The sequence below is a fragment of the Engystomops pustulosus genome, chromosome 9 (genome assembly GCF_040894005.1).
Source record: "Engystomops pustulosus chromosome 9, aEngPut4.maternal, whole genome shotgun sequence".
In the NCBI taxonomy this organism is placed as follows: Eukaryota; Metazoa; Chordata; class Amphibia; order Anura; family Leptodactylidae; genus Engystomops; species Engystomops pustulosus.
Genome location: NC_092419.1, coordinates 95,099,290 through 95,125,159, shown reverse-complemented (window position 1 = coordinate 95,125,159; position 25,870 = coordinate 95,099,290). Strand labels below are relative to the sequence as shown.

At 43.4% G+C, this 25,870-nt stretch overlaps 1 protein-coding gene across 1 annotated transcript in view; it reads left to right on the top strand.

Moving 5' to 3' along the window:
• The first annotated feature begins 3,235 nt into the window (after window positions 1-3,235).
• DUSP9 (dual specificity phosphatase 9) overlaps window positions 3,236-25,870 on the top strand; it is a 30,285-nt gene continuing 7,650 nt past the window's right edge. The window contains exons 1-4 of the mRNA XM_072123980.1: window positions 3,236-3,431; window positions 17,156-17,676; window positions 20,800-21,305; window positions 24,706-25,149. Of these exons, the coding sequence (XP_071980081.1) occupies window positions 20,948-21,305; window positions 24,706-25,149 (802 nt within the window). The 5' untranslated portion in view covers window positions 3,236-3,431; window positions 17,156-17,676; window positions 20,800-20,947. The remainder of the gene's footprint in view (window positions 3,432-17,155; window positions 17,677-20,799; window positions 21,306-24,705; window positions 25,150-25,870) is intronic.

Below are 25,870 nucleotides of genomic sequence, written 5' to 3'. Positions count from 1 at the left end.
TATTGGAGGTGAAGTTGTACAAACGTCAGGGTCGCCTATGGGAAAACTGAGCTTAAAGGAAACCTACCACTACGGACTATTAAGGTAGATCGGGGGGTAGGTGCCTCTATTAAACATGAGGACAGCCCCTTTAAGGGCTAATCCTCATGGCCCCTGTATCTTTTTATAACTTTTATTTCCCTAATATGTTCATTTTCAAAAGCGGCTACTGGGAAGTGGAGTAGCCGGAGCTGAGGCTAAACGGCGCGGCTACTCCACGTCCCAGTAGCCTCTTTGATCCTCCTACCGGCATATCTATGGCGCGTGCCCTCGTCCACGAAGCCGGCGTTATGCACAGAACGCAGGCCAGCGGCTGCACGCTCACTGCTCAGAGTCTGGAGCTACTGCGCATGCGAAGAAGAACTACAGCTTCGCAGACGAGGGCGCGCAGCTCCTCGTAGCTGCGCACCGAAGATATGCCGGTAGGAGGATCAAAGAGGCTACTGTGACGCGCCGTGTAGCCTCAGCTCCGACTACTCCACGCCCCAGTAGCCGCTTTAGAAAATTAGCATACTAGGGAAATAAAAGTTATACAAAGAAAGATACAAGGGATGTGAGGATTAGCCCTTAAAAGGGCTATTCTCACATACAATAGCGGCACCTACCACCCGATCTATCTTAATAGTGGTAGGTTTCCTTTAAAGATGAAGGCAGAAGTACCATGAGTAGAGTTGCTTGGACTGGTGAACCGCCAGACAACCTTGACCACCATAGTTGGGGGCTGTCTGTGTTTAGGAGCGCAGCTCTGGAGTGGTTAATTGTGACTATTTTTAGTGCTGATGTGTAATCTTGTTCGACAAGTATTATCCATACAAAGGTCACAATTGCCTTTAAAGCGGACAGGGCCTTCCTAGAGGCAGGAGGTGTGTAATTATGGGGGTGCTTGATGGATGTGGTAAGTGTAGATGAATCTAGTGCTCTTACATCTGTGAATAATCTACATGAAACTATGCAAGGAGATGGATATTCCCGGTTCAACCTAAGGATGAAGACAATTTTAGGCTTGTTATGGCCGAAAAATATACCTATATATACGTGAAAATAATCACATAATCAAGATAATTGTGATTAGACATGGAGCAAGTATAGTTATTAATTTCTTAAAATAATTTGTCCATTGACCTTTATTTAAACCCAAAGTTAAAGAACATCTACCACCAGATTATTGTCTTATAACCGATGCTTGTTACCTCTAGGGCAGTGATGGCTAACCTATGGCACTGGTGCCAGAGGTGGCACTCAGAGCCCTTTCTGCGGGCACTCAGGCCATCACCAGAGATGACTCCAGGTATCTTCCTGCAGTCCCAGACAGCCCAGGACTTGCTGTGCACAGAGCTATTTTAAAGTGACAGGACTACCTGGGACTATTTTCTGCTTTATTGGTGTCCTCAGGTGCTGGTATCAATGAAAACTGTGACAGAGAAGGAGTATAAATCACAAATTAAATTTCTGTGTTGGCACTTTGCGATAAATAAGCGGGTCTTTGTTGTAGTTTGGGCACTCGGTCTCTAAAAGGTTTGCCATCACTGCCCTAGGGGATGATGCAAGTGTCTCCAGCTTAATCCAAGGTGCCCATAGACAGGAGAAAATAAGGTTTTAAAAATATGTAAAATCAGGGGCTGGCTGGCTATATACACTGGGGCAGGGTCTGGCAGGCTATATACACTGGGGCAGGGGCTGGCTATATACACTGGGGCAGGGGCTGGCAAGCTATATACACTGGGGCAGGGGCTGGCAAGCTATATACACTGGGGCAGGGGCTGGCAAGCTATATACACTGGGGCAGGGGCTGGCAGGCTATATACACTGGGGGGCAGGTGCTGGCTATATACTATGGGGCAGGGTCCGGCAGGCTACATACTGGAGAGGCTGTGACCAATGCATTTCCCACCCTCGGCTTATACTCGAGTCAATATGTTTTCCCAGGTTTTTTGTGGTAAAATTAGGGGCCTCGGCTTAAACTCGGGTCGGCTTATACTCGAGTATATACGGTAGATTGCCTGCATATATATCGGATGTCCTAGTCCAACAGTAGGACTGGGGGTGAGAAGTTTATAATTTTTTTGGAGCTGAGCTTACAGCGAGCCCTACGACACCTACATGCCATTATTAGTCTGACCTACGCCCAGCCAGCTCACAGGACGGCGGGCACCAGCATTTACACCTGAATCCCTCTGTAGCGTCAGAAGACGAAACGCGTAAATATGACGTTTACATGGTGCATGCTTTTCATGACAGGGACAGATGTGGACCGCCCTTGTAAGGGCGGGAGGTAAAGGGGTCCTCATAGGGACAAGAAAGTTACCTGGCGCCCCTTACACCCATCCGATGAGCTTTATATGTCGCACACATGTATATTAGACATCTATGCTCTTTGAGAAACTTTGGATTGTACACTTACGCTAGGTAATTTACTCTGCTCATATTACCTATGGTTACAGGATTCTTGTATTATTTTGCCTTAGTGCGGTTTTTTATGTATATTTTGAATGTTTTAGCACTTTACTCCTCAATAACCCTTACATGCTGATCACAGGAACTAGCAATCAGCAAATTCCTTGGTTGTGTGGAGGTCCCTTCCAAGAAGCCTTCTTCACACACACGTTTTTTTTTTAAGGACGCCCCATGTATCAAAATCACATTGCACTCTGAGCCACCGTGCACATTTCACTGATCCATTGCTGTAGAAAAGATTTTTCACGTGTTTTATGCGCGAGGATAACACATTAATGTGCAAAATAAAACGTGCGGGGAAAACGCAACACGCTAATGAATCAGATCAAAAACGTATGAAAATCACAGAGGAATCAATCGATACATTATTTTTATCCAACTTTTTTTTTTTTTTTTACTGCAAAACCTTGCCAAAATCTTGACTGACGAATCTATGGTTCTTGGCCAGAAGGCCCCAGCAGGAATGCAGGAGTTAATTCTGTCTCATTCCTGAAGATGATCATTACACAGGCTCAGTCGTGAAAATGACTCAGAAATCCCCAGGCCCCCACTTTCCTGTGTAACCTGACATCAACCCAGGCCTCTGGTACTATGAGACCCCTCCCTGAATCCCCGATCAGCCAGTATGGAGCAGCAGGCCGGGCTTCAGGTTGTATACAGCTTGCACGTGTATCGGGAGGAGGATACTGGGGAGTGATGGAAGGAGCGGAGGAGGGAGGAACAGGGGCTTGCTTCTTTTTTTTTTTTTTTTGGTAAGAGGAAACACAGCAGCCAAGCTGTGCTGGAAATCATTAAAAGTCTTGCTTGCCTGCCAGCGTGCAAAGACAAGAGGGAAAAGACTGAGGCAGGTTCTCTCGCCCTTTTCTGGTCATCGTAAACCTTCTTTGCGTGTACCAGAGCCACCGGGCTCAAGAGTGGACTTTATCCCAGCTTGCCAGGTAAGACATTGCCATACCGGGACTCGACCTTCTGCATCTGGAGTGGGCGTAAGGGCTCGGGGGAACTGCAAGTCCGTCGTCGCTGGGAGGGTGGAGGATCTGTGGAGAAAGCAAGGATAGAGGAAGGCAGAGGAATGGAGAAGGATGTAAAGATGTAAGGAATGACCTAAGGAATGGATGGAAGTAAACGCTAAAGCTAAGAATCTCGAAATCAATATGTGACCATTAATAAATTCAGGCTAAGGGGCGTAGTAGACTTTACACAAGTTCTCATAGTCAGGATGAGTAAAGTGTAACCCGTAAAATCCAGATGTTTTGGACATTAATATGTTCTACCCTTCTTTCCCCGGTGGCTTCTGTAGTATTTTCTGTTTAATTCAAAACAGACAGGAGCACGAGAATTGGTACCAAATGGACTATACACAGTGTAGGAGTTCTTGGCTGCTCCTTGCTCATCTACCATCCCCCGGGAAACCCTCAAATTAACAATATAGAGCACCACAAAGTGGTCAAGTGAGGACGGGAGAGTTAATAGGAGTTATTGTTTTGGCCGGTAGAAAGAGTGTTGGAGATCTCTGGGAAATGTGTTGATGTTTGTCAATGTGGGTGTTTGGGCAAACATTATGTTGTTCGAGTTGAGGAATCCAAAGGAAATGATGACAATATGTATGCAGGACGGACCAAATATGTCCTTGCGCTTGCCAGGAGGTTAAAATTAGTTCCATAAATGCGGTGGTGATGATGTTGGGAAAGATGCCTTCCCAGATCTGTCATATGCCTGGAAATGTTAACATAAAAAAGTCGGAGGATAATAAGACTTTTTAGCTCTACTCTTACTCTGTCTTCATTGTGGTTGTCCATTGATTCATTAATTTATGGCCAGCAGAGAGGTCAATGGATCCTCGCATCCAGTTGTTTTGGAGTCAATGGATGCCTTTTTCTCGATTGTGGCTATAAATTCTACTTAGGTATAAAAATGTTCACTCATGGTAGATAGATCTGGCCATGGACAGGAAGGTTTGGGAGCTCCGACGCTCTCCATTTCTCCTCTCTTCCCCCTTATTCTTTACCATCTCAGATTTCTCTCTCTCCCGCTTCCCTCTGTGTCTTTCCCCTCTGTCTCTGCTCTTCCTCCCTCTCTCCAGTACGGAGGCGAGCAGCACATTTTCCATGCTCTGTAAAGCTTTTGATTCACAAGTAGGGATGTAACAGCTTCACGCAGATTCCTGCCCAGTCTCAGCTTCCAGGCTGATGTTATAAAGGAGACTTTGTGCCGGGATGTGATGCAGTGGTGAAACCACTAAATGGAATTTTAGGGGGGAATAGCCTGGAGGGCGATTGACTTCACACAAATCCATGAAGAAGCCACATTATACACTAGACCCCTAAAAATAGGATATCTTATTGTATTTTTACGATAGACATCACAGGCGATGCTCTGTTACAAGCCTAATGTAACCTCCTTGTGGTTGGTTTGTCCTTCCCTCATTCTTAAATGTCTAATGAATTCTTCAATGTCTTCTTCTTGTTATGATGGAGTCTTAAAGACAAATCACACACAATATTTATTCTGCCAGATCTTCCCCTCGTTCTCTGGGAATTCCCATTTGAAATAATTTGGAAGGGTCTGGTCTCCAGTTTACTAAGTGGTTACCAAAACAAAAACTAACAAAATATAATCTTGCACTTCATAAATGAAGTGAACACGCTGAAAGGGAGTGTCTACTTTTTGGAAAACCCCTTACCTAAAATGACTTTCCCATACGTCTAATTCATAGGGGAGGTGTGGGGGTGGAGGAAGCTGCTGGGAAATAAATATCTCTGGTTGGTGGCTAGCCATATGAAAAGTACTGATTTATTTTACTAGGGAGACTTAAAGGGGTTGTCTGTAGGCTGAAAAACATGGCTGATTTTTTTTTTTCAAAAACAGTGCCACATCTGACCATGGATTGTGCTGGTAGCGCAACTTAGCTGCATGTAGATGAATGGAGATAAATTGCAATACCAGCACAAGCCATGGTCAGGGGTGGCGCTGTTTTTATAAGAAAGGAGCCAACCTCCGTACAATCTATTTAAAGGGATTGTCTCATATCAATCACCAATTTTAATATACTTCAATATGATATTGATGTCATTGACGCTGCTCCCCCTGCTATGGATTCTCTTTAGAAGGCAGACAGAAGTTACCTGCTGAGCAGGGAGTCCTGGTCTGGTGGACATGCTCTGTCCATGTATTACATTCTAAACCTTACTACCGGAGTGACAGTAAGTTATAGTAATGTACTGTGGAATATAAATTTAATATAGGCAAGATAAAAAAATAAAAAGCAAAGACAGACAATAAGTTGAATGTACACGTATATACTCGAGTATAAGCCGACCCAAGTATTAGCCGAGGCCCCTAATTTTACCACAAAAACCTGGGAAAACCTATTGACTCGTGTATAAGCTGAGGGTGGGAAATGCATTGGTCACAGCCTCCCCAGTATATAGCCTGCCGGACCCTGCCCCATAGTATATAGCCAGCACCTGCCCCCCAGTATATAGCCAGCCACATCATATCCCCCAGTATATAGCTAGCCCCCTGCCCAAGTATATAACCAGCAGTGGGGGAAGCCGGAAAGGTGAGTTTTGATATCGTTTTTTTTACTCAAATATAAGCCGAGATTGGGTTTTCAGCATATTTTTTTGTGCTGAAAAACTAGGCTTATTTATACTCGAGTATATATGGTAATGTTCTCTTCTTCGGGAATCACTGCAGGGAAAATGATCAGCCAACTGTAAGTCCAGCTGATCGCTGCAGGTCCAAACACTCAGCTTTGCTACAAGCATCTGGATTTGTGGTTATCAGCCAAATTATTTGAAAGGTGTGATGTTAATGGATATGTCTAACTAGTTGGTTGGTGGCTACAAGCAACTAATGGGGGCAAACAAAGGCAGTTTGACTCATGCAAGTGTGGTCAGGCCCATTGTTGTTCTTTGGTTCCACTGGATCAAATTATTCTGCTAACCCACCCATTCTAATCCCCTGGTGGATAGACCATACTATGCCCCAAATTAGGTTGTCTTCTGCTGTATCTTAAGGGTCCTGCATTAGGTTATTGTCTGGGCCCGACGTAGATTCCTTTGACACCTTGGTGGGTCAGTTTGACATAGGTCAAGTCGTGACCTAACATAATATCATTATTATTCTACTTCTCAAACTCACACTATGGTGAGAGTTGCTCAAGAATTGTTTGTTCCCTAACAAGAAGGGTTCATGGGATCCCCTTAATTCCTCTACTGTCTGCCATGACTTAAACTGTATAGAGCATTTTCAAGAAAAGTTATCAAATCCTGGAGTTGTGTTTTTCTTCTTTCAACCATCGGAACTTCTCCATCCTGGTTGTCTCTTATGTTGCTGCCTGATTTGGCAATTTTTATTTTCAGGTGTGGAAGAAAATATTGGTGCCACCAATGTCATAGCCACGTTTGTTATCATCAAGCTAATTGCAATTTTTAAAATGACTTTGAAAGAAATGTCTAGATGAGCTTGACTTGAGATGTTCTCCTCCAGCAGCTGTAGCAATAAAGTATAAGCCACTGGCAACATCCAAATTATGACCTGCAGAATCCTTCAGACATTGGAAGTTATTTTCTCTCTTCTCTTTGTATTCTTCTTCTGTGACTACAGGAAATGTTCTTGTCAATGCCACACAGATGTTTCTTAGTATTCACGACTCTGGTTTCTTCACTGGTCAATATGGTGCTAAGTGTGCTGGTGCCAGACCTAAATTACTGCTTGAGCTTTTCTTTGGACAGTCACCCATGAAAGTCAACTCCTGATATATTTGGGCTAGAATCACTCAAGCGTAACTTCAGTTCCTGGCTTGTATTTTAGGAAACAAGACCTTCTCCTGATGGCAAAAAAAGGCTTCGCAATCATCAGTAGTTAAGCTGCTGGCGTAGGGATTATCTCCTCAAACCTAACTTACTCAAGAAATTACTCAGGACTCTACTCTTTATGGTTGGTCTACCATATTTTTGGTGGGGTTGCTGGCCAGGCAACAAGATCTGAAGCAATAAATGTTCTTGTTAGAGAAAGCCAGTAGATCCATCTCCATGTATGTGTAGCCGTAGGAAAAATATGCTTTCCGTTATATGTTATACATAAGTGCCATTGAATTAAGGACTGGCTTTGGTAAATATGGATGGAGTGGGTCAATTGGCTTATAAAAGGTGCTCCAGGGCAGAATACATGTCCATATTTCTGTGTTTGGAATATGGAAAATGGTTTTCCTTGTAAAAATCCTTTTAAGGTAAGCATGAATCTGTTGTTGAGTTCCCCCAGAGGAGGAACATTTTTTATCCATTCCATCATGGTAAAAAAAAGGTCTGGAATGACTGCTGTATACAAGCGTCCTGGTGGGACTTAGTCCTGTGAAACCGCTGGAAGGCCCAATGTAAATAATTAATGGTTTATGTAGGTGACCTTTGTTTAATTGGTGCTCATGTACCGACTTGGCTTGGAAAGAAGCAAAAACTGTGTGGTGTCCCATACTTAGAGAACCCCACGTTGATCTGCAAATGAGATCAACAAATGAGGTTGTCCAATCCCAAAAATTCTCGTAACCAGTGTGATTTATTTACTTGAGGAACCCAGGAACTTCCTTATTTGCGGGAAGAATGTACGTACAGATGTTATCCAAATGGTGTTCTTGCTTGAACCAAACCCATGACCTCTGGCTACACAGATGACTTGGGTTACTTGCCACCAATTTCCACACATGTGGTCTAGGTAAATGTTGCCTTTTAAAACATTAATAGATTGCATTGTAGTATGGGATAAACACAGCATTCATAATAAAACTAAAAATATAAAAAAATGGATGAAAAGCTAAAAAATGAACACATTCCAAAACAATATGTTCTAGCAGAACCTAATTCAGTAAAAGAGACATCAACCCCCTCAACAGTTAAAGAAGTACATCTGTTTACTATAGAGATTGGAACCAGGTCTGTGTTTCCATAATGTGTGTTCAAGAGCTTCTCGGCTGCTTTAGGAATCAGGGACATCCCTAACACAAACATCACATACCCAGGGCAGAGGAGTACAATTACAGGGGGATCTTTTGGAATTTGTCTAAAATGAAATCCGGCAAATGATACTGATGGTTTATTGTGGGTATAATCTTTTATTTGGACGACATTCAGTCTAAAGAAAAAGTCCAACTGGTCTCCAAAATTTTTGTGTAACTATACATTTTTTCCGAGTCTACCGCAGCCAGCTGTCTCATGCCATGTCAGCCATATTGGCTCTTCTTTCTCTGGCGTCACTGGGTCACCCAAGTGATATTTTTAAGGGATCCAAGTTTGGGGTTGTTAAACCACCAGCAATGCCAAAGATTCCTTCATTGTACTATGGTTGTGTTGCTCTGCTGCCTGAGGAGCTACGTTAGTTCTCCATGTAGCGTCTTCCATACTGACGTTGGATGAGAAGAGACATTGGAGGAGATTCATTAAGACTAGCGTTTATAACACAGTAATTTAGGATTTGATATACTATACTGTACCATTACATTTATATACTGGCTGTTCATGGTACTTATTGACCTCAATTCAGGACTTGTTGGACTATAACCTCTATAACCACCATTCTTGCAAGTGTAAATTGGTTGTCCATGCTTATCAGGTCTATCAGACCTCGCTACCCACAGGGAAGGTTGACTAATGCTACTACCACTGCAGTGTTCATTCCCCCAAATCTGTTGGCCATTCCATGCCAACCCTTGACTATAAACATAGCGGCTGCCCTTTCCAGGATCTTCCTAGATAGGTTCATGCTTCTGTGCTCTGACCATTTTACCTGACCCGTTGTTTCCTAAGGCTCCTTACACACATCCTAAGCAAGCGGTCAGGTGGACAAGGGAGTGGGGGTAAACGCTTCTTAAGCCTCTCCACTTTATAGGGAGCTAAGTGGCCCTGCCACAAATTTGGGTTAGAATAGGACCTGCCCTATCTTTTGCAGCGCGTCCTCATGAGTTAGATGTGGTGCAATGAGACACGGTGTGCTTCTGTGTGCCTCTGCATAGTGCACCTCTAAGCCATTTTTTGAACTAGCTCACGCCTGCCGTATATGGACATGTGCACAGAGCCTAACTTTATATTTACACTCCGACAGCCCTGACCTTGACCCGAACTTGACTTCTCTTTTGCCCATCCAGCCCTACCATAGTGGACATAAATAATAATCCCATCCTGTGCCAAAGAAACGTCTTAAACTTCACCTATCCATGGGTAACCACTGGGTAACACCTAGTTGTCAAGTACAGAGGATTGTTAATTGCTACTATAATGGATATTTTAGCACGCCATAGGATTGTGAGGGACACCCATTATCCCTGTGTTTCTCTGACTTCAAATTCTTCTGGATATTTGAAAGTATTATACAATTGTGCATCGTTTTCTCATCACCATATAAAATGTGTTTTTATGCAAAAAAATAAATAAATTTTGTGAACCCTTTGGAAACATATGGTTTTATACATTGCCCCTTACTTAAATCAGACTCATATAAGGACAGATGTGTCCCCCACCTTTCATGGAGAAGCCCATTTAATACCCTTTGACCCCTACTCTCCAGGAGTATGGGGCTATTATTTCCATTTCTTTAAGAAAAGCGAAGGGTTGAGTACAATCTCCTTGTGTTATACGTAAAGGCGTGAAAATCTTCCTACGCTTATAGTTGGCCGAACGTGCAGCTTGGCTATAAATATCCCTTGGCCTGATCAGCTGGAACACTTTTCTGCATCTTATTTTGCTCATAGTTTCCTTCAGGCGGCTGGATAATTGATACGGCTCTGCCGGCATTACAGCGCAGCAGTGGATGTAATTGTTTCCCGCTGTACCCGGGCACGAGTCTTAGTGGCATGGTATCCTTTTATTGCACCGTTGTGCAATCACATCTGGCATGATGGGGGTTAATAGTACGCAGGGCTGGTGGGTAGCCGTGTGCCTGGCATGTCGTAGCTTGCTCAGGTAGTAAACCTCCTGCCTTTCATCACCTCAAACCAGCCCCAAACCCAAAACCAGCCCCGACATGTTCTCCCTGCCAAGTCCTGTGTATAAGGCCAGCCCTTGGAAACGAGACACGGGCTGTTCCAGGAACCTGAAATTACACATCCAGGAAAAAGCAGAGCCATGGCGGGCATGTTCCAGGGCTGCTTCCCTTGGAGCAAAACACATTAACCCCATCGCTGCCTGTACTAAAGGTCAACGCTAGCGACGATGATGCCGTTAGAGAGGAGATATCCTCCGGGGTTTTGTTGGTGGTGGTAGTTAAGGGGTTACACGCAGGACCCCCTGATAGAAGTGCCATTGTTGCAGGCTTGCAGCTGCAGGCACAGTGTGGCGGTGTGCGCTCTGTCACGAGTTGGTATCTGTACGGACAGAGAAAACTCACATGATGAACAACATGCAATGATGTGATGCCACCGCTAATGTCAATACCATCCAGTGCCCGGCCATGGCAGAGGCTAGAAAGGATTTGTAATATCCTAATCTTGTCCATGCATACGGATATAGATGTAGCAGAGCTGAGACTGTCATCTGCACACAGCTCATTGTGAAATGTACATGAATGGGAATACTATACCCCCCTTATCAGCAGGTACCGTGCCAGTTCTCTATGGTCAGCCCTGCCTAATTTAATTACAGGATGAAATCCAGTGCCCGCCGTCATATAGAGATAATCTCATTACTGTGTGAAGGGATATGGATAAATATCATCAAATAGCACAGATACAGGCTCTGCTTTATTTTCTGTTCCTGGGAAAGCTGGGTGACTATTAAGGGCCAGGATACAAGCCCAAAGCAAGAGATCACAACAAAGCTTCCATCTCGGATTCTACTGCTGGAAAATGAAAGCTGTCTTATGATTGGTTGCTATTAACCACAGAGATATTTTGGAATCCCTATTGCAGTTTTTGCCCCAAGATATGTAATATTTCAACCATCCTAAGCCTTGCCCAGACTGGTCCACAGGTAAATTTACCGGTGGGCTCCCGAGGCTTGGTGGGCTCCCATGCTCTAATTGGCTGACCTACAGAGCTAAGAAGGCCTAAGTTATAGGCAAAGGCCAGTCAGCAGGTAACTGATTGGGGTCCTAGCACCATAACAGTTCAAGTCAAGGACTAGAACAAATTCTAGGAATTTGTAAATGAGTATCAGGTAATAGCTGTACAGTGGTGGGCCCCAATAAACAATTTTACCAGTGGGCCCTAGGTGCAGGGCTGACGTCAGCACTGGGCATACCTGGGTAAGTGCCAGGGCCCAGGGCTACTGGGGGCCCACATAAGGCTGTACGTACGGAATCCATGGGGAGAGGGGGCTCTATTTAATGAATCCATAGGGGGTGAGGGGGGCTTTATATAAAATACCAATGAGGGGACTGCTTGGTATGGTAAACTAGGGAATATTTTAGGGAACAGGAGACTGTTTTAGTTTAGTTTTAGCTCATTTCCCTTCCTCCATTAAAAACACATGCACACTTGGTCAAACTGAACATATATGTACATAGTTAGCAACAGTCCCCAACGTTCAGTAACAATCCCTGCAAATTTGTTAAAAAAGGAACCTTTCCTGAAAGGGGGATGGGCTTGAGTTCCCCAGTTTTGACAAATACTGGCATGCATGCATGTGCTTTGGGTTTTTTTGCTTCAGCTGGGCAGCTTAAGTGTGGATTAGGAGTGAAGTGCTGTATTGATTTCTTCATAGTAAGTAACTTGTAAATGTAGTCTCCTGCCTCCTTCCAAATGTGGCCCATGGGACCCGGAGGATTAGTGGTGTTTTGTAGCTACTGTTAAACCAGGAGCATCGCTGCTGCATTAAATCTGTTTTTTTGGATCCCTTGAGTGAATGGTGTGAGAAAAGTAATGTACTATCTCATAGCTGGAGGATGACACAGATATGATCCACCCCCAAGGGGGACAATGTCCATACTGTCCAGGGCGATGGGGAGGACCCGATGAGAGTAATGGGCTAAATGGATTTTTCAGGTTTAGTGTCCATTAGCCAACCACTCATATATATAGGATGAGACGGTCCCCATAGGTAAATCAGGGGGTAGCTGTACATGTCTGTGGCTCCAGTATGGAAATTAGAAGCTTTTGGGTAAAGAAAACAAGGAGAATATAGGATATCGACATCAAAGCCACAACGTTAATCATATTAATCTGTATCAATGAGAGAAAAGTGGCTGGCGGACACCGCTTATCTCCTTCCAATGTAGCCAATCTTATTATACCCTTGAAAGTGGATGCCTAAGGTGTCAAACAGCTTGAACACGTAGTAATAATCTTTATTTATATAGCGCCATCATATTCCATAGCGCTATCATATTCCATAGCGCTTTACAAATCATAGGGGACAAATATAATAAATCATAACACAACACAAACATTCATATGGAACATAAGGAGTGAGCCTACTGAAATGATACTTGGGCGATTTAATTCAAGTAGTGCTAATTTAGGACAAGTTCTAGCTCTCACACTGGGGCTCATTTACTAAGGGCTCTGCGGCCGCACTTTTTCCGTTTTGCACCAAATTCCGCCGGGATTTTGGCGCAAGTGTTCGGATTTCGGCGCAATCATGTCGGCTCTCACGTTACAGAAATCGAAGGGGGAAAACCCGATGGATTCGGAACAACCGCGGAATTTAAAAAATGAAGTGTGTCGCAAAATCAAGCACTTACATGCACCCGGAAGAAGATGGTGAACTTCGGCGGACCTCGGCGCAACAGCGACAACTGCAGGAACTCGGACGCATGATCTTAGTGAATCCCGGCAGAACCCGAATCCTCGTTGGACAACGCGCCGCGGGATTGCGACAGGACCGGGTAAGTAAATGAGCCCCAATGACAATGAATATGTTGTAATATTGTCCTATTGCTTTTATTGGAATTGTATACATATGTATGCGGTTAGCGCCCCCTTGTGGTATCTTCATAGGTACATATATTTTATATTATTATTATATTATATTTTATATTTAACTCTTTCCAGAAAGAAGCCCAAATAGGGATTCATTCTATTGCGTTTCCCTGTAGAAAAAGTTGAAAACCGCAGACCAGCTTCAGTTATATATGTTATGGGTCTTCAGCCCATACTTTCGTGTGGTTTAAAACATCCAATGGGGAATTAGGCATTCTCGTCCCTAATATTTCATGATTCGAAAATTTGGAATAGGCCTCTGGCCCAAATAGTTGCTCTGGCCAACAATGGGGCACATTTACTTACCCGTCCCGTCGCAATCCTTGCTGTGCGTTGTCCGACGAGAATTTGGAGCGGCCGCAATTCACTAAGATCGTGCATCCAATTTCCTGCATGTGTCGCTCCCCCGCTGAGGTCCGCCGGAGTTCAGCATCTTCTTCCCGGTGCATGTGAGTGCTGATCTTGCGACACAATATCGTTTTTAAATTCCGCAGTTTGTCCGAATCAGTCGGGATGTCCGACGTCCATGCCCCTAGGGCAATTCAGAGCAAAACGGTAAAAAGTTGGGAAACCCGACGAAAATGCGCCCGACGGACCCTTAGTAAATGTGCCCCAATATGTCCAATATTTACCACCAAAGATCTCCGAATTGGTGCAGAGTTAAAGTAAATCTACCACCAGGATTGTAATCCAATCACACTTCCATGCAGGTGTGTGCCCAATCTGGCTCTTGGGCACTATTCTTATAGCTCCTTATGCCCTTGACTAAACAAAAGGTTTACAATTTATGCAAATAAGCCTGGAATGCTCCAGGCTCTATAGCTGTTATTTGAGCTCAGAGCCCCTCAGAGTCATTTGCATAATTTGGTAAAAACTATTGCATAAGAAGAGGGGATCCTGCCACACACCAGAATGTAAGTGTGCTTGGTTAACAATTCTTGATCCTGATGGTGGATTTACTTTAATAACATGTCTGGAAGTTATAGTAGACAATCATAAATTGCTCAGTTTAATTTCAGTGTTATATTCTCAGTGATAAATGTGGTGTGCTGAGAACAAACATTTTGTTGAGTTTGTTAAGTTTATGCCAGAAAAATACTCATTCATTAGGCCACACCCCTTAGTTACACAAATGTCGAAAAATTTTCTAAAGCCCTGTATAAATTGCAAGCATATTGCATACACCCATAGTGAAGATGATAATTGTGAACTCTGTGATATACTTTAATAAAGGAACAAATGTTTCTTTGTACAGTATTTTCCTCCTTTTCAACCTGCTGTGAGTATAAATCGGCTCATTGTTCACATTGACACATTGAGGAGAAGCTGATAAAGTTTGTAATGACTTAACTCCTTACAGACACTAGAGAATCATATCACCTTGCAGTGAAATATCCTCTGGGTATATAAGTAGTTATTATTTAGCCTCCTCCCTCCTTATCTATCTGCTACACAAGGACATGAGACGACAACACTGCCCACTGCAGGAGAAGAAAGAAGCAAAAAAAAAAAAAACGGGAGAAGCTTTACGCCATTATCTGTATAAAATGGGAATTCACACAAAATACACATGCAACACATATACTATGACCTCTAATAAACCAATGGGCTAAACAGTCCACTTAAAGGGACGGGTAACCAACAATAAGGATAAAACATATCCCCCAGCGCCTGCTGAACGCCGTTTGTGCAGCCCCTGACTATAGCAGTTCCTGTAAGGCAAGGCGTGCAGAATTTATTAATAGATCTCTGCATAGGATTGACGATGTGGTTAATTAAAGTTTAACATATTCCGGGATGAATGTTAATGAATCATGAGGTTTTCATGGGGGGTGGGGGGGGGGGGATAAAGCAACAGCTAGAACTATGTGGAACATGTGGATTAGGCATCACTCTGGGGTTTACAATTGTGTTAATCCGCTATTGCCGACATCACTGGGCACGAGCCATGGAAGCAAATATCACGTCTTATAAGGCTGGCCAGATACCTCGGGATGAATTCTCCTTAAGTCATTGTTCACATGATGACTAATCTGTAACCATAGAAATATATTAGTCGGTTATTTACTCTTTGTATACAGCTCCTTGGCAATCCAATGTGTTGGGAAGGATCAGAAACCAAACCTGTATAGTACAAACAAGGTGAATCTGGTGCCTAAAGGACCCATAAGGTCCCTGTAGCACAGAATAGCAGTTTTATAGCAGGGACATGGCACTTACATAAGGCCATAATATATTATATATGACATCCAGGACGGGGAGAGGTAGGATTTATTCATTATTCGGATGTAAATAAGATAATTACCTGTTGTTTTCAGGTTTTGTATATTTCCTGGAAAGTCCTCATGTCCCTATTCATGGAGATATAATAGAGCCTGTGTATGTTACATGCTCCGTGAATGCCTGGGTAAATCAATATTCTTTCATGCAGAGCATCTCGCCTACTCCGCAGCCATGATTTTGTGTATTGAGAGCTCATAAAAAAAACCCCAAAAGCCTAAAAGTAAAATATAAATACTATGCTTCCATATACTAGTACAATCTGCTTCTACACATTATGATATGACATAAAAAGAAATATCTAACAGTTTTAATACAATTACCTGTAGATTTTTATTCATCTTAGTCTTGCTGGAGTTTAAAGGGATATTCCAGATTTTGTTTTTCCAACACCTATCCTTAGGCTTAACTAGAAGCTGATGGGCCCAAGTGCAAAGTCTGTGCCGGGCCCCCCGACTATAATGTATGGTTTATAGTAATAGTCTTCTCATATGGGAAATTGACACCATAAGGGCCCCCTAAACCTCTTGGGCCCTGGTGCGATCGCAACCTCTGCACCCCTTCAAGTTACGCCCCTATCCTTAGGTCTGTTCAATCCAATTCAAGTTAGCTCCAGTACCAGACATAGCCACAATTCAATGTTTGGCATTGCGCATAGTGGGGGTGCCTGGTGTCGGACCTCCAATAATCTGACATGGATCATCAGTCCTAGGGATCAGTGACTTATTAAGAAAATTCTAGAATACCCCTTTAAGGAGGACTGTGTTACCCTGACTGCACGTTTCCAACTGAACTGACCTCCTCGATTTAAGTACTTTCAACTTTTGTATGAAGATAAGGAAGACGTTGGGCTACATTTATCATGGCTTATACACCTCCCAGGTCTTTAGGTAGATCATGATGGGATCTTGTTAATCCATGGTGGATAGATCTTAGCACTTCATCGTATGAACAAGGGTAGTCCTGATGAAACCTTATTTTCCCAATGCCATGGAGAACTCCTGTTATATGAATGGAACATGAGTTGGTTTTGCACTGGGGCTTAGTTATCCCTCTGAGTGGAGGGGTCCATCTTTAAGAGGTCCATCTTGCACCAGCACCACACTAGACTTTGAACATAACTATATGGTAATGCCAATCCTAGGAAAAGGTAAGGTGTAAATACAGGGAGGTCTGACTATGTCCATAGGAGGAGAGGAACCTAATTTTGAAATTCCCCAGCGAGGGCCTCATCTCCATGGTCAGCACTGTTGAGTAATGAAGGAGCTCACTCAGCACATGGAACGATTGTGTCACATCCTCTGCAAAAGCTGAGGTCATGTCAATAGGAAACTTGCTAACAGCATGTAGATATGTAAGGGGCTCAAGGAGGAAATTGAACGAGTATATTTATAGGGAAATGGGTGGTGAGATCCTCTGTGCACGGTTTTCCATGATGGTCTTAGTCTTACAAATCTGTTTTTGTCTTGGAAGGTCTCCAAAAAAATCAAACGTACAACATCTTTGATTGTTCAGCGAGGAGCAAGTGGTGGTATCATCTGACCTGACACACTGGCAAACACCTGGATGCCTTCTCGCCAAAGACTTGTGATAAAAAGGAAGGCTGCTGTGATATCGGAATTGGAACTTGGAATGTCCGGTGGCTTTGGATAGGCTGAAGAAGACACCTGAAGACCATTTAGTTTGGGACAAAGGATCCATATCCAGAATTCTTTACATAAGAGCAATGTCTGGACCTACTGACCACCCAAAATGTTATAGGACAGCAGGAGAAACCCTAGCCATGTCTTTTGAGTGAAGAGAAGGCCACGTTGGTCAGAGAGAGTCCCATCAATGGGACATTGACCTGGTTTTAATAGTCTCCACAATTTCTTGGATCCTGTATAATCCAATAATGATTACACAAAGGTTTCGTCTGACATTCGGCTTTGCATTGTGAGAATAATATTCGCTTTGAGAAATTTGCAAACAAGAGGGACACCTATATGAGAAAGGTAAGTGTTAGCATTAAAAATACCGGATATGGAGATATAGAGATGAAAAATTAGTAGAGAAGGGTGTAGCAGCTCCAGCTTTGTGTGGTCCTATGGGTGATCTCTATTTAGTACCAGGCTTCGTCATTGTGTGGGAGAGGTAATGTCTATTGAAGAAAAAACAGATTTTTGTATACAACAGGTTATATACCCCAGATAAGAGTGCCAGGGGGCTACCAACCAGCCATTGTACAGTGGGCCCCAGTAGAAAGTAAATAGAAGTGAGTTACAGTACCATTTAGGGCCACAACATATGGCACAGAGCTGTGCTTTCCTCTGGATCTCCACTGTCCAAGCTGATCAGCGGTAGTGCTGGACAGAGCCCAACCAAAATCTCATAGTAATGACCAACCCTCTTAGATATTTACGTCCTGAAAAATGCTTCTGACAACCAATGTGGCAAAATAACAACATAAATCCCGAAAAATCGATGTAAAATAAAGCAACTGGATTATCACTGACTTCTGATTTAGTAGTATGCATGGGATGGAAGTTTTTCTATGTGCTACGCCCACGAGGAGCCCTCACAGCCAATCGGTAGTGCCAAGGGGGCTCTCATGACCTGACTTGCATACTATTAAGAATAGGTACAGTATTGGCTTCTCTATAACAATAGGACTGAGGGGGGAGGGCTTGTCCTGGTGCACAGGTTCCCCTAAAGGTATTTTATAGATGCCCTAGATTTATAATCTCACCATAGTAACAGATAACTAACCCATATAGATTATTAATTGGGTTTCTATTACACTTTGTGTTATTTATAGTGTTTTATATCTTACCTTTCTTTATGGTGCTGGAGGCTTCAGAATGTTCAGTTATTGCTTTGCGTTTTACGAGGTTCTTATCTACTTCTCCCTGTGTATTCGGAGGTGATTTATTTAGCACCCGTTAAACCTTGTGACTGACCATAATACATTTGTTTGTCAACTTTCTTCCAAAATAATTCAATTTCATATTCATAATAGATATTGGTCAGTGTTGGTACATCAGGACAGGATTAAAGTGGTGTCTACTCTGTTTAGAAGGTCCACGTAAAAATAAGCCAAAACCAATTGTCCTGTTGCTGGGACCACAGACGATCACTTGTCATTTGGGGAGGTGTTCCCTTTTCCCACAGTGACACCACTGGATGATTGGAATATTACATTGTGCCGGGTCCTGCAGGATGTTCTTTATAAAAGTTGTCCAATATAGCTAATGGATATAGGTCAGAGGGACTTCTCTCTTTTAAAGAGGAGTTTTCACCTTCTTCACTTTCAGCATCAAATATGATAATTAGGCTCTCTACTGTCAGGGGGGCAGGGCCTGGGCTGTCTGCTTCAGCCCAGAACTGCCCACCTGACAGTAAAAATCACACTTAGCATATTGGGTGACTAATATAATGGCACTGATTTCTTGGGGATGGGGTTGGAAACCAGAATCAGAAGAAGAGATACAAGTTGGAGTTGGGGTCGATGGAGGTCCCCTTTAATCATTGTTAGAGAGAGACAGATATGTCAGAAGCATAATACATGACTATTCTCTCATGTTGGGACCCCATTGCTTGCTACAGTCCAGATGCTGAACCGCAGTCACATGACCTGTTTTTGTGACGCCCATGTGCTAATTTATCTCCATGAGAATAAGACATTTTCCCGGTGATCTCCATTACACGCCACATGTCATTTAATGCAATAATAAGTCATAATTCTTCATGTATTTGGTAGGAGTACGAGTCCCATTATCTCCTCCCGCTTACGTACATTTGGGTCCGAGGTTCACTTAATTATCTGCATGCAGCTCAATAGCGCAGACGTGTCGCTGTGAATTACGGATATACATTGTGCTGTAGAGATGATAATTACACCCCTATACTATGCTATTCATTAATACCGCGGACAAGTGCTCTAGCCTGTCATCCGCTCACAATCTACAGCACTTGTGAATCGGCTCAGTGCTCTCGGCTGCCAGGGCTCTCTTCTCTTATTGTGTATGTAGCAAAAAATGAGAAACCTGGCAATGTGTTCCCTTTAAAGGGACAGATAACCAAAAAAGATGTTTGCTCAGTGTTATTTAGGATTCAATAGGAATTGGCCAAGTTATGACCTTCCAAAAGAAACTTAAGATAATTTATATCATTCTCTTACTGCTTATGGGAGTGATAATAATTGGCTTTGTAGCAGCATCACCCTACCAGCTGGGGCACCTTGGCTCTCTATCCCACTGCCTTACCCACCACGACCATGAGCCTCAATAGGCCAGTTGGCTTTACCTGCTCTAATCTTACAGATCCACCTGACCAACCTGTATAACTATCCTGGGCCAGGCAATGGAGTGGATCAAACATGGGGTAAGGTTCAACCTGGACTGGCCCAACAGAGAACCTGAGAACACTAGGACGGTCCCAAGTCCTGACCCAATAAAGAGCTATTGTCTTATCAGGCTCCATTAGGATAATTAATAGATAATTAAGACTGGTGTCTATAATTCCCCCCTGCCGGTCAGACCTGGGGGAGATTTTAGCTATAGTCTCCACGGCTTTTCTGGCAGAGACATTAGTAAATAGGGCGGCCAGGGCGTTTCCGCCAATTCCTGCAATCTGTCTGCTCTAGCACACCATCACCTGCTCCCGTCACTCCCAAAGCGTCGTGCATCTGGAAAAATAAGAAATGGGTGGAAATAGGGTTTGTTATATTCCTTGAAAACTGGCATATAAGTCATAATAAATCTCCCCCGTAGCACGGCGGGCACACGGCAGCGCGGGGAGAGGAGGAGGAGGTGAGTGCAGCTCACCCCCGCCCCTCTCCATAGCGATGTATGGCCGCGCCGCCGTAATACGGGAAAAGATAGGACACGCACGTGTGCTGCACCGTACAGCTCCCGTAGGGCGTCGCGAGCCCATAGAAGTGTATGGGGGACGCATATCGGCCGCATATACGTCGGCCATATATACGTCCCCCATACTGTAGTGTGAATGCAGCATTAACTAGAGATTTTTCATCATTAGCCTTCAACAAACTTTTTGTAAGATTCAATTGGGGACCACCTTCTACTAGCCCCGACAACATTTTCCTATATGTTATTAATTTGTTTTCTTTCTTCTAGGAAATGCCCTGAAATACTGAAGAAACACCATTGGATTATTGGAAACTACTAAGTTTCTTGCAACAATCTGTTTCATTCTAGTATTTTTAAGTGTATGGACGATCCACTCCATTTCCTTCCCATGGTCCTTCTCATGTGAGTGGAATAGATGGAGTCTCTGTGTAAATCCACAACGTGGCTGCGGGATGAGCTGGACTCTCCTGCTCAAAATGTCCGCATCCTGGACTGTCGGAGCAGGGAGCTTTACGACTCCTCACATGTGGAGAAAGCCTTGCATGTAGCTCTGCCTGGGCTGATGTTACGGAGACTACGCAAAGGCAACCTCTCTGCCCATTCCCTCCTTCCTGGATCCCCTCCTGTTGTCAGGGAAGTGGCCCTTCTATATGACGAGTGCACTGCCAGTCTGCCGGGGCGATTGGGTATCCAGGGAGAAGAACAGGAACCAGTTCTGGTGACCCTACTCCATAAGCTTAGGAAGGAAGGATGTCAAGCCTACTACTTACAAGGTAGGAAACAAGTATGATGATGATCCAAGAAGCCATGACTCTCCATAACATAACCATTGTGTCAGTCTACAATCCACTACGTTTCACTTTGTCTTTACCTTCCTTGTCCACTGCACCAGGTCAAGATTGACTTAGTCCCACTTGATTCTGGTCAGGTACTATGGAGCAGATGTACCAAGACTGGGGCTTTGTGTACAAGAATCACCAACAGGTTTTGACTGAAATCTGTGCCTGGCACAGGTACTGTATGCAGAAAACCTATAATATCCATGGAGTGGGGAGAAGTTGCAACTTCTTCATACCTTGCAGGCCAAAAACGATAAAAAACCCAAAGGAGGTACTACAGGACCTCTCTCATGGTCTACTTATACGCCAGCAGTGTCATATTCATGGAGCATTTTACACATAATTTACGCAAGGAAAGTCTTGATATCTTGACTGCTGGGGATGTTACTAGTTAATATTCAAAATGCAAAGCTCTTACTGTGATCTACGTCCTTCACTGTCGAGTCAGTGACATCCAGATAGTGTAATTGCAGTCTAACGCAACCTCAAAGCATTTATAGAACCTGCTTGTCAATAGCCAAACGTTCAGAGGAGACCACCCCTATTTATAGCACCGCTCAAAGTCACCGCTCAATAGTCCACTTGTTGCCTCGGCTCTCTGGGTAAGGATGTGTTATAATTCATTGCATGGAGCCGTATAGTCACAGGGAATGGATAAGTATAGGGGACAGGGACCAGTGACCCCACTGTTACCATAAAGGCCCTACAAGAGGTCTATGTACAGGGTGGGTTATGTCAGCCTATTATTAATTTTGGTTTCTACTTTGTGTCAGTTGGACGTAAAGGAAAAATCCACTATAAAAAACTTCTGATGTCCAAGACTACTGAATGGTCCAGGCCACCAGTATAGGTTAATCAAGGGGTTGTGGTGTGAGACCCAAAACACCCTCTGAGACCCAAAACAACCCTCATTACAGGTTGTCTCTATCGGTTCTTTAGTTACTGACCTCACTGATGGCCTCCTCTGTTGTACAGTACATTTTTGTTACTCTTGTCACCTGTTTTACCAGAAACTTTTTTGCCCCCCTTAAAATATCTCCCAGGTGCTCTTGTTGGGCCTATGAAGGGAAACTCCTGCTAGATGTATTTTCACCATACATGTGACATGTCCATCAAATGGTCTGACATTAGGTCAAGTGAGCGTTGATTGAAGAGGTGGCCTTTTTACATTTTTGGGAATAAAAGAGGTGGTCTTCTGATCAGAAACTCCTCTCTTTTCTATAGTGAACAGCAAATATAAAGGACATCTTCCCTAAATTTCAAGGGATCCTTCTAACAAGTAGGGATTCTCCAAAGCAGAGAGACCATTTTAATTTGGAACCAGAACAGGAGGTTCAAAATAGGAACAAATCTAATCCAGTCCTTATTCTGAAGAATGATAACATATGGTGTTGTATCACTCACCAAAGGGCACATCATTTGTTATCTTCCACTCTAATTGTCTCATACTGGAGACTACCATGTTTCACCCCTCTAATGAACAGGTTTCTTCAAAAAAGACAGCTCCCTTTTATTTACCCTATAAGGATTTAAGGGAATCAAAAACTGGGTTGCCAACTCTATTGTAGCACCTTCTGTTCAACAGATCCATGTACTACTATTTCAGCCATCAAATAACTACAACAGGCATGTAATACTCTATTTCTCCTGTAGTGGCCACTGTCACTTCCTATGAAAGTAAAATCTGATCAGCAGCGATCACCTCTGATTGCTGGGCCACCTTCAATTTAAAGTGCTGCCCCCATTTATATGATGGGATTACCTATAATCAATATGTTTTAAAGGATTGTTTGCTATTATCCCATATATGAAACTACAAGATATAGCAACAATACAGAGGCAGGCAGTCCAATTTTGGCCCATTCATACTCAGTTTTTAATGCTGCATTCAAAATGGTAACCGCTCCTTCCAGTTACCGGGAACCAGGAGGAATGGGAAAAACAGATATACAATCAATTAGAACTAATTATAGTCTACAGAATTGTGTTCTAGCAATGGATCCAATGAAAAAATCCCCTAATTAAACCCAAAACAGATTATGGAAGTTTGTGATAAATCCTTAGTTTTCTTAATATACGAGCAATGGAACTATGACAATTTTGCATATTTGTTCAAATTTGAAGATACATATAGCACTGCCCTCTTTAGTGGCACTAGTCTGTAATTTTGCCCTTCTGTGTCACTTAGGGTTTAAGATGCTACAGAGTGTATGAGGTCTATCAGATGGCAAGAGTAAGGCTACATTCAGACGGCCGTATGGGGCACCTATATACAGCAACGTATATACGTCTGATATACGTGCCCAATAGGCCATAGGTCATCATGGTGCCGCACGTGTCCTATCTGCGCCATATATTCCTATGGAGAGGGGCAGGGTGAGCAGTGCTCACCTCCTCTTACGGGCGCCGTAACTTAAAGTGTCGCAAAATCAAGCACCTCATGCACAGAGAAGAAGAAGGTGAACTCCGGCCAACCTTGGCGCAGCAGCGACACCTGGTGGATATCGGGCACACGACCTTAGTGAATCCTGGCACAACCCGAATCCTCGTCGGAGAACTCGCCGCTGGATCGCGACTGGAACGGGTAAGTAAATGAGCCCCATTGAGTCTGCCCTAAAAGAGCAGAGGACTTCTTCAGGAATACTGTATCAGTCCTAGATATGCCCCCACCACTGTGTTGGCCCAGAGCGATGCTGGGGGAAGCTTTCCTTAAAAAGTAATTTGCCATTATAGCTGAAGAACAGGGGAAAGACCCCCAACTGTATTGAGTACTACAACCTCCAGTGGTAGTGTTAATACTCCAAGTCAAAGCTGATGGTAATGCTGATCTGCCGGACCTGCTGGATATCATGGGTGGCAAGAGGTGCCAGGAGATACATCACAGATACATTTAGATTAGATCAGGATTAGGATTTGTACATAGATTTTAATGAATCTCTGTATGGCGGAGCAGATATAGAGTTTGCTATCTGTAAAGCTGCTGAAAAATCTGTAAAATATCAAGCAGTCACATAACGTAAATGACTATTGGTAATTGCTTCCATGTGCCGGCTGTCTGTAAAGTCAAGAAAAGAATTTCTGCTAATATATAATGTAGAAATATGCTGTGTCGTCATTTCTAGGCAAGATCATTACACAGATGTAAGAGAGCTGTTATGTGTCATTTAACTCTTTAACCTTTAATCATTAATCCATATACATGGAATTGGGTAAAAACTTCTCGAAAACAGGTTCTAGCTTTGGTCAGAGTAGATTGAGATACAGTTCTTGGTATAGATGGAGTAGTCTTTGTTTTCTATGTTTGATATAATTGGTTGCCTTCTCTACTTCACAGGTGGCTTCAGTAAATTTCAGGCTGAATTCCCTCACCATTGTGAAACCAACCTAGACTCTACCAGTTGTGCCAGTAGCTCACCTCTTCCGCCAACTCCAGTGCTGGGATTAGGAGGCCTGTGCATTGCTTCTGACTGCTCCGATGTTGAGTCGGACCTTGACCGAGAGCCGTTGAGCGGGATAGACTCTGAAGGCATGAGTCCACGCAACCAACCTCCGTCTTTTCCTGTGCAAATTCTGCCACATTTATACCTGGGCAGCGCTAGAGATTCGGGGAACATGGACACTCTGGCCAAGCTTGGTATCCGCTATATCTTGAATGTAACTCCAAATCTACCGAATATTTTTGAGAAGGACGGAGACTTCCATTACAAGCAGATTCCCATCTCGGATCATTGGAGTCAGAACTTGTCTCAGTTTTTCCCAGAAGCCATTGAATTTATTGGTGAGTATGAGGTTTGTATTATTATAATCTTGTGAATTGTGTTCATTTTGTCATCCATTTACACCAATGAATGGGATCCCTGGGGTCGTTCAATGGAGGATTTTATTATCATTTGCCATTAGATAGTCCTAGTCTCACAGTATAAGGGATAAGTTATAGATCACTTGGTGGTTTTCCCAGGAAAGCAGGTGCCCAAAAACCTGGCACAATAAATAAAATAAATAAAGATAAATAATAAAAAGAATAAAACACACAGGCACAAGCATGACTTGAGTTCCATACAGGTCAACAGGGTTGCCCGATCGTCACTGGTGGGACAACTCCTTTAAGTAAGGTTTGAGAACCCTCTCTTTTTGGACATAGTGAAGAGTACTTAGAAAAGTGAATACTTACTGAATTACTCATGTGGTTCCTTGGTGGCTTGACGTGGAAGCTAACCAATGCCAATGAATGCTGCCAGGGTTCTTCCAAAAAGTAAAGACAATCACTTGGCGTTTCAGCGGGAGGACATTCATACAAGAGACCACCTACAAACTTTCACGCAACTTTGACTTAGCCAACCATGCATGTGTTTTGAGTGGATAGAATAAAGAGAAAACTACTGGTAGACATCTCTTTGATACCCGAAAAAATCCTGCAGGACACCCTCATAGACATTGTCAACCTGCCATGCAGAAGCAATCAGGTTTGATCAATATTAATCTATATATGGGCTGTCTGA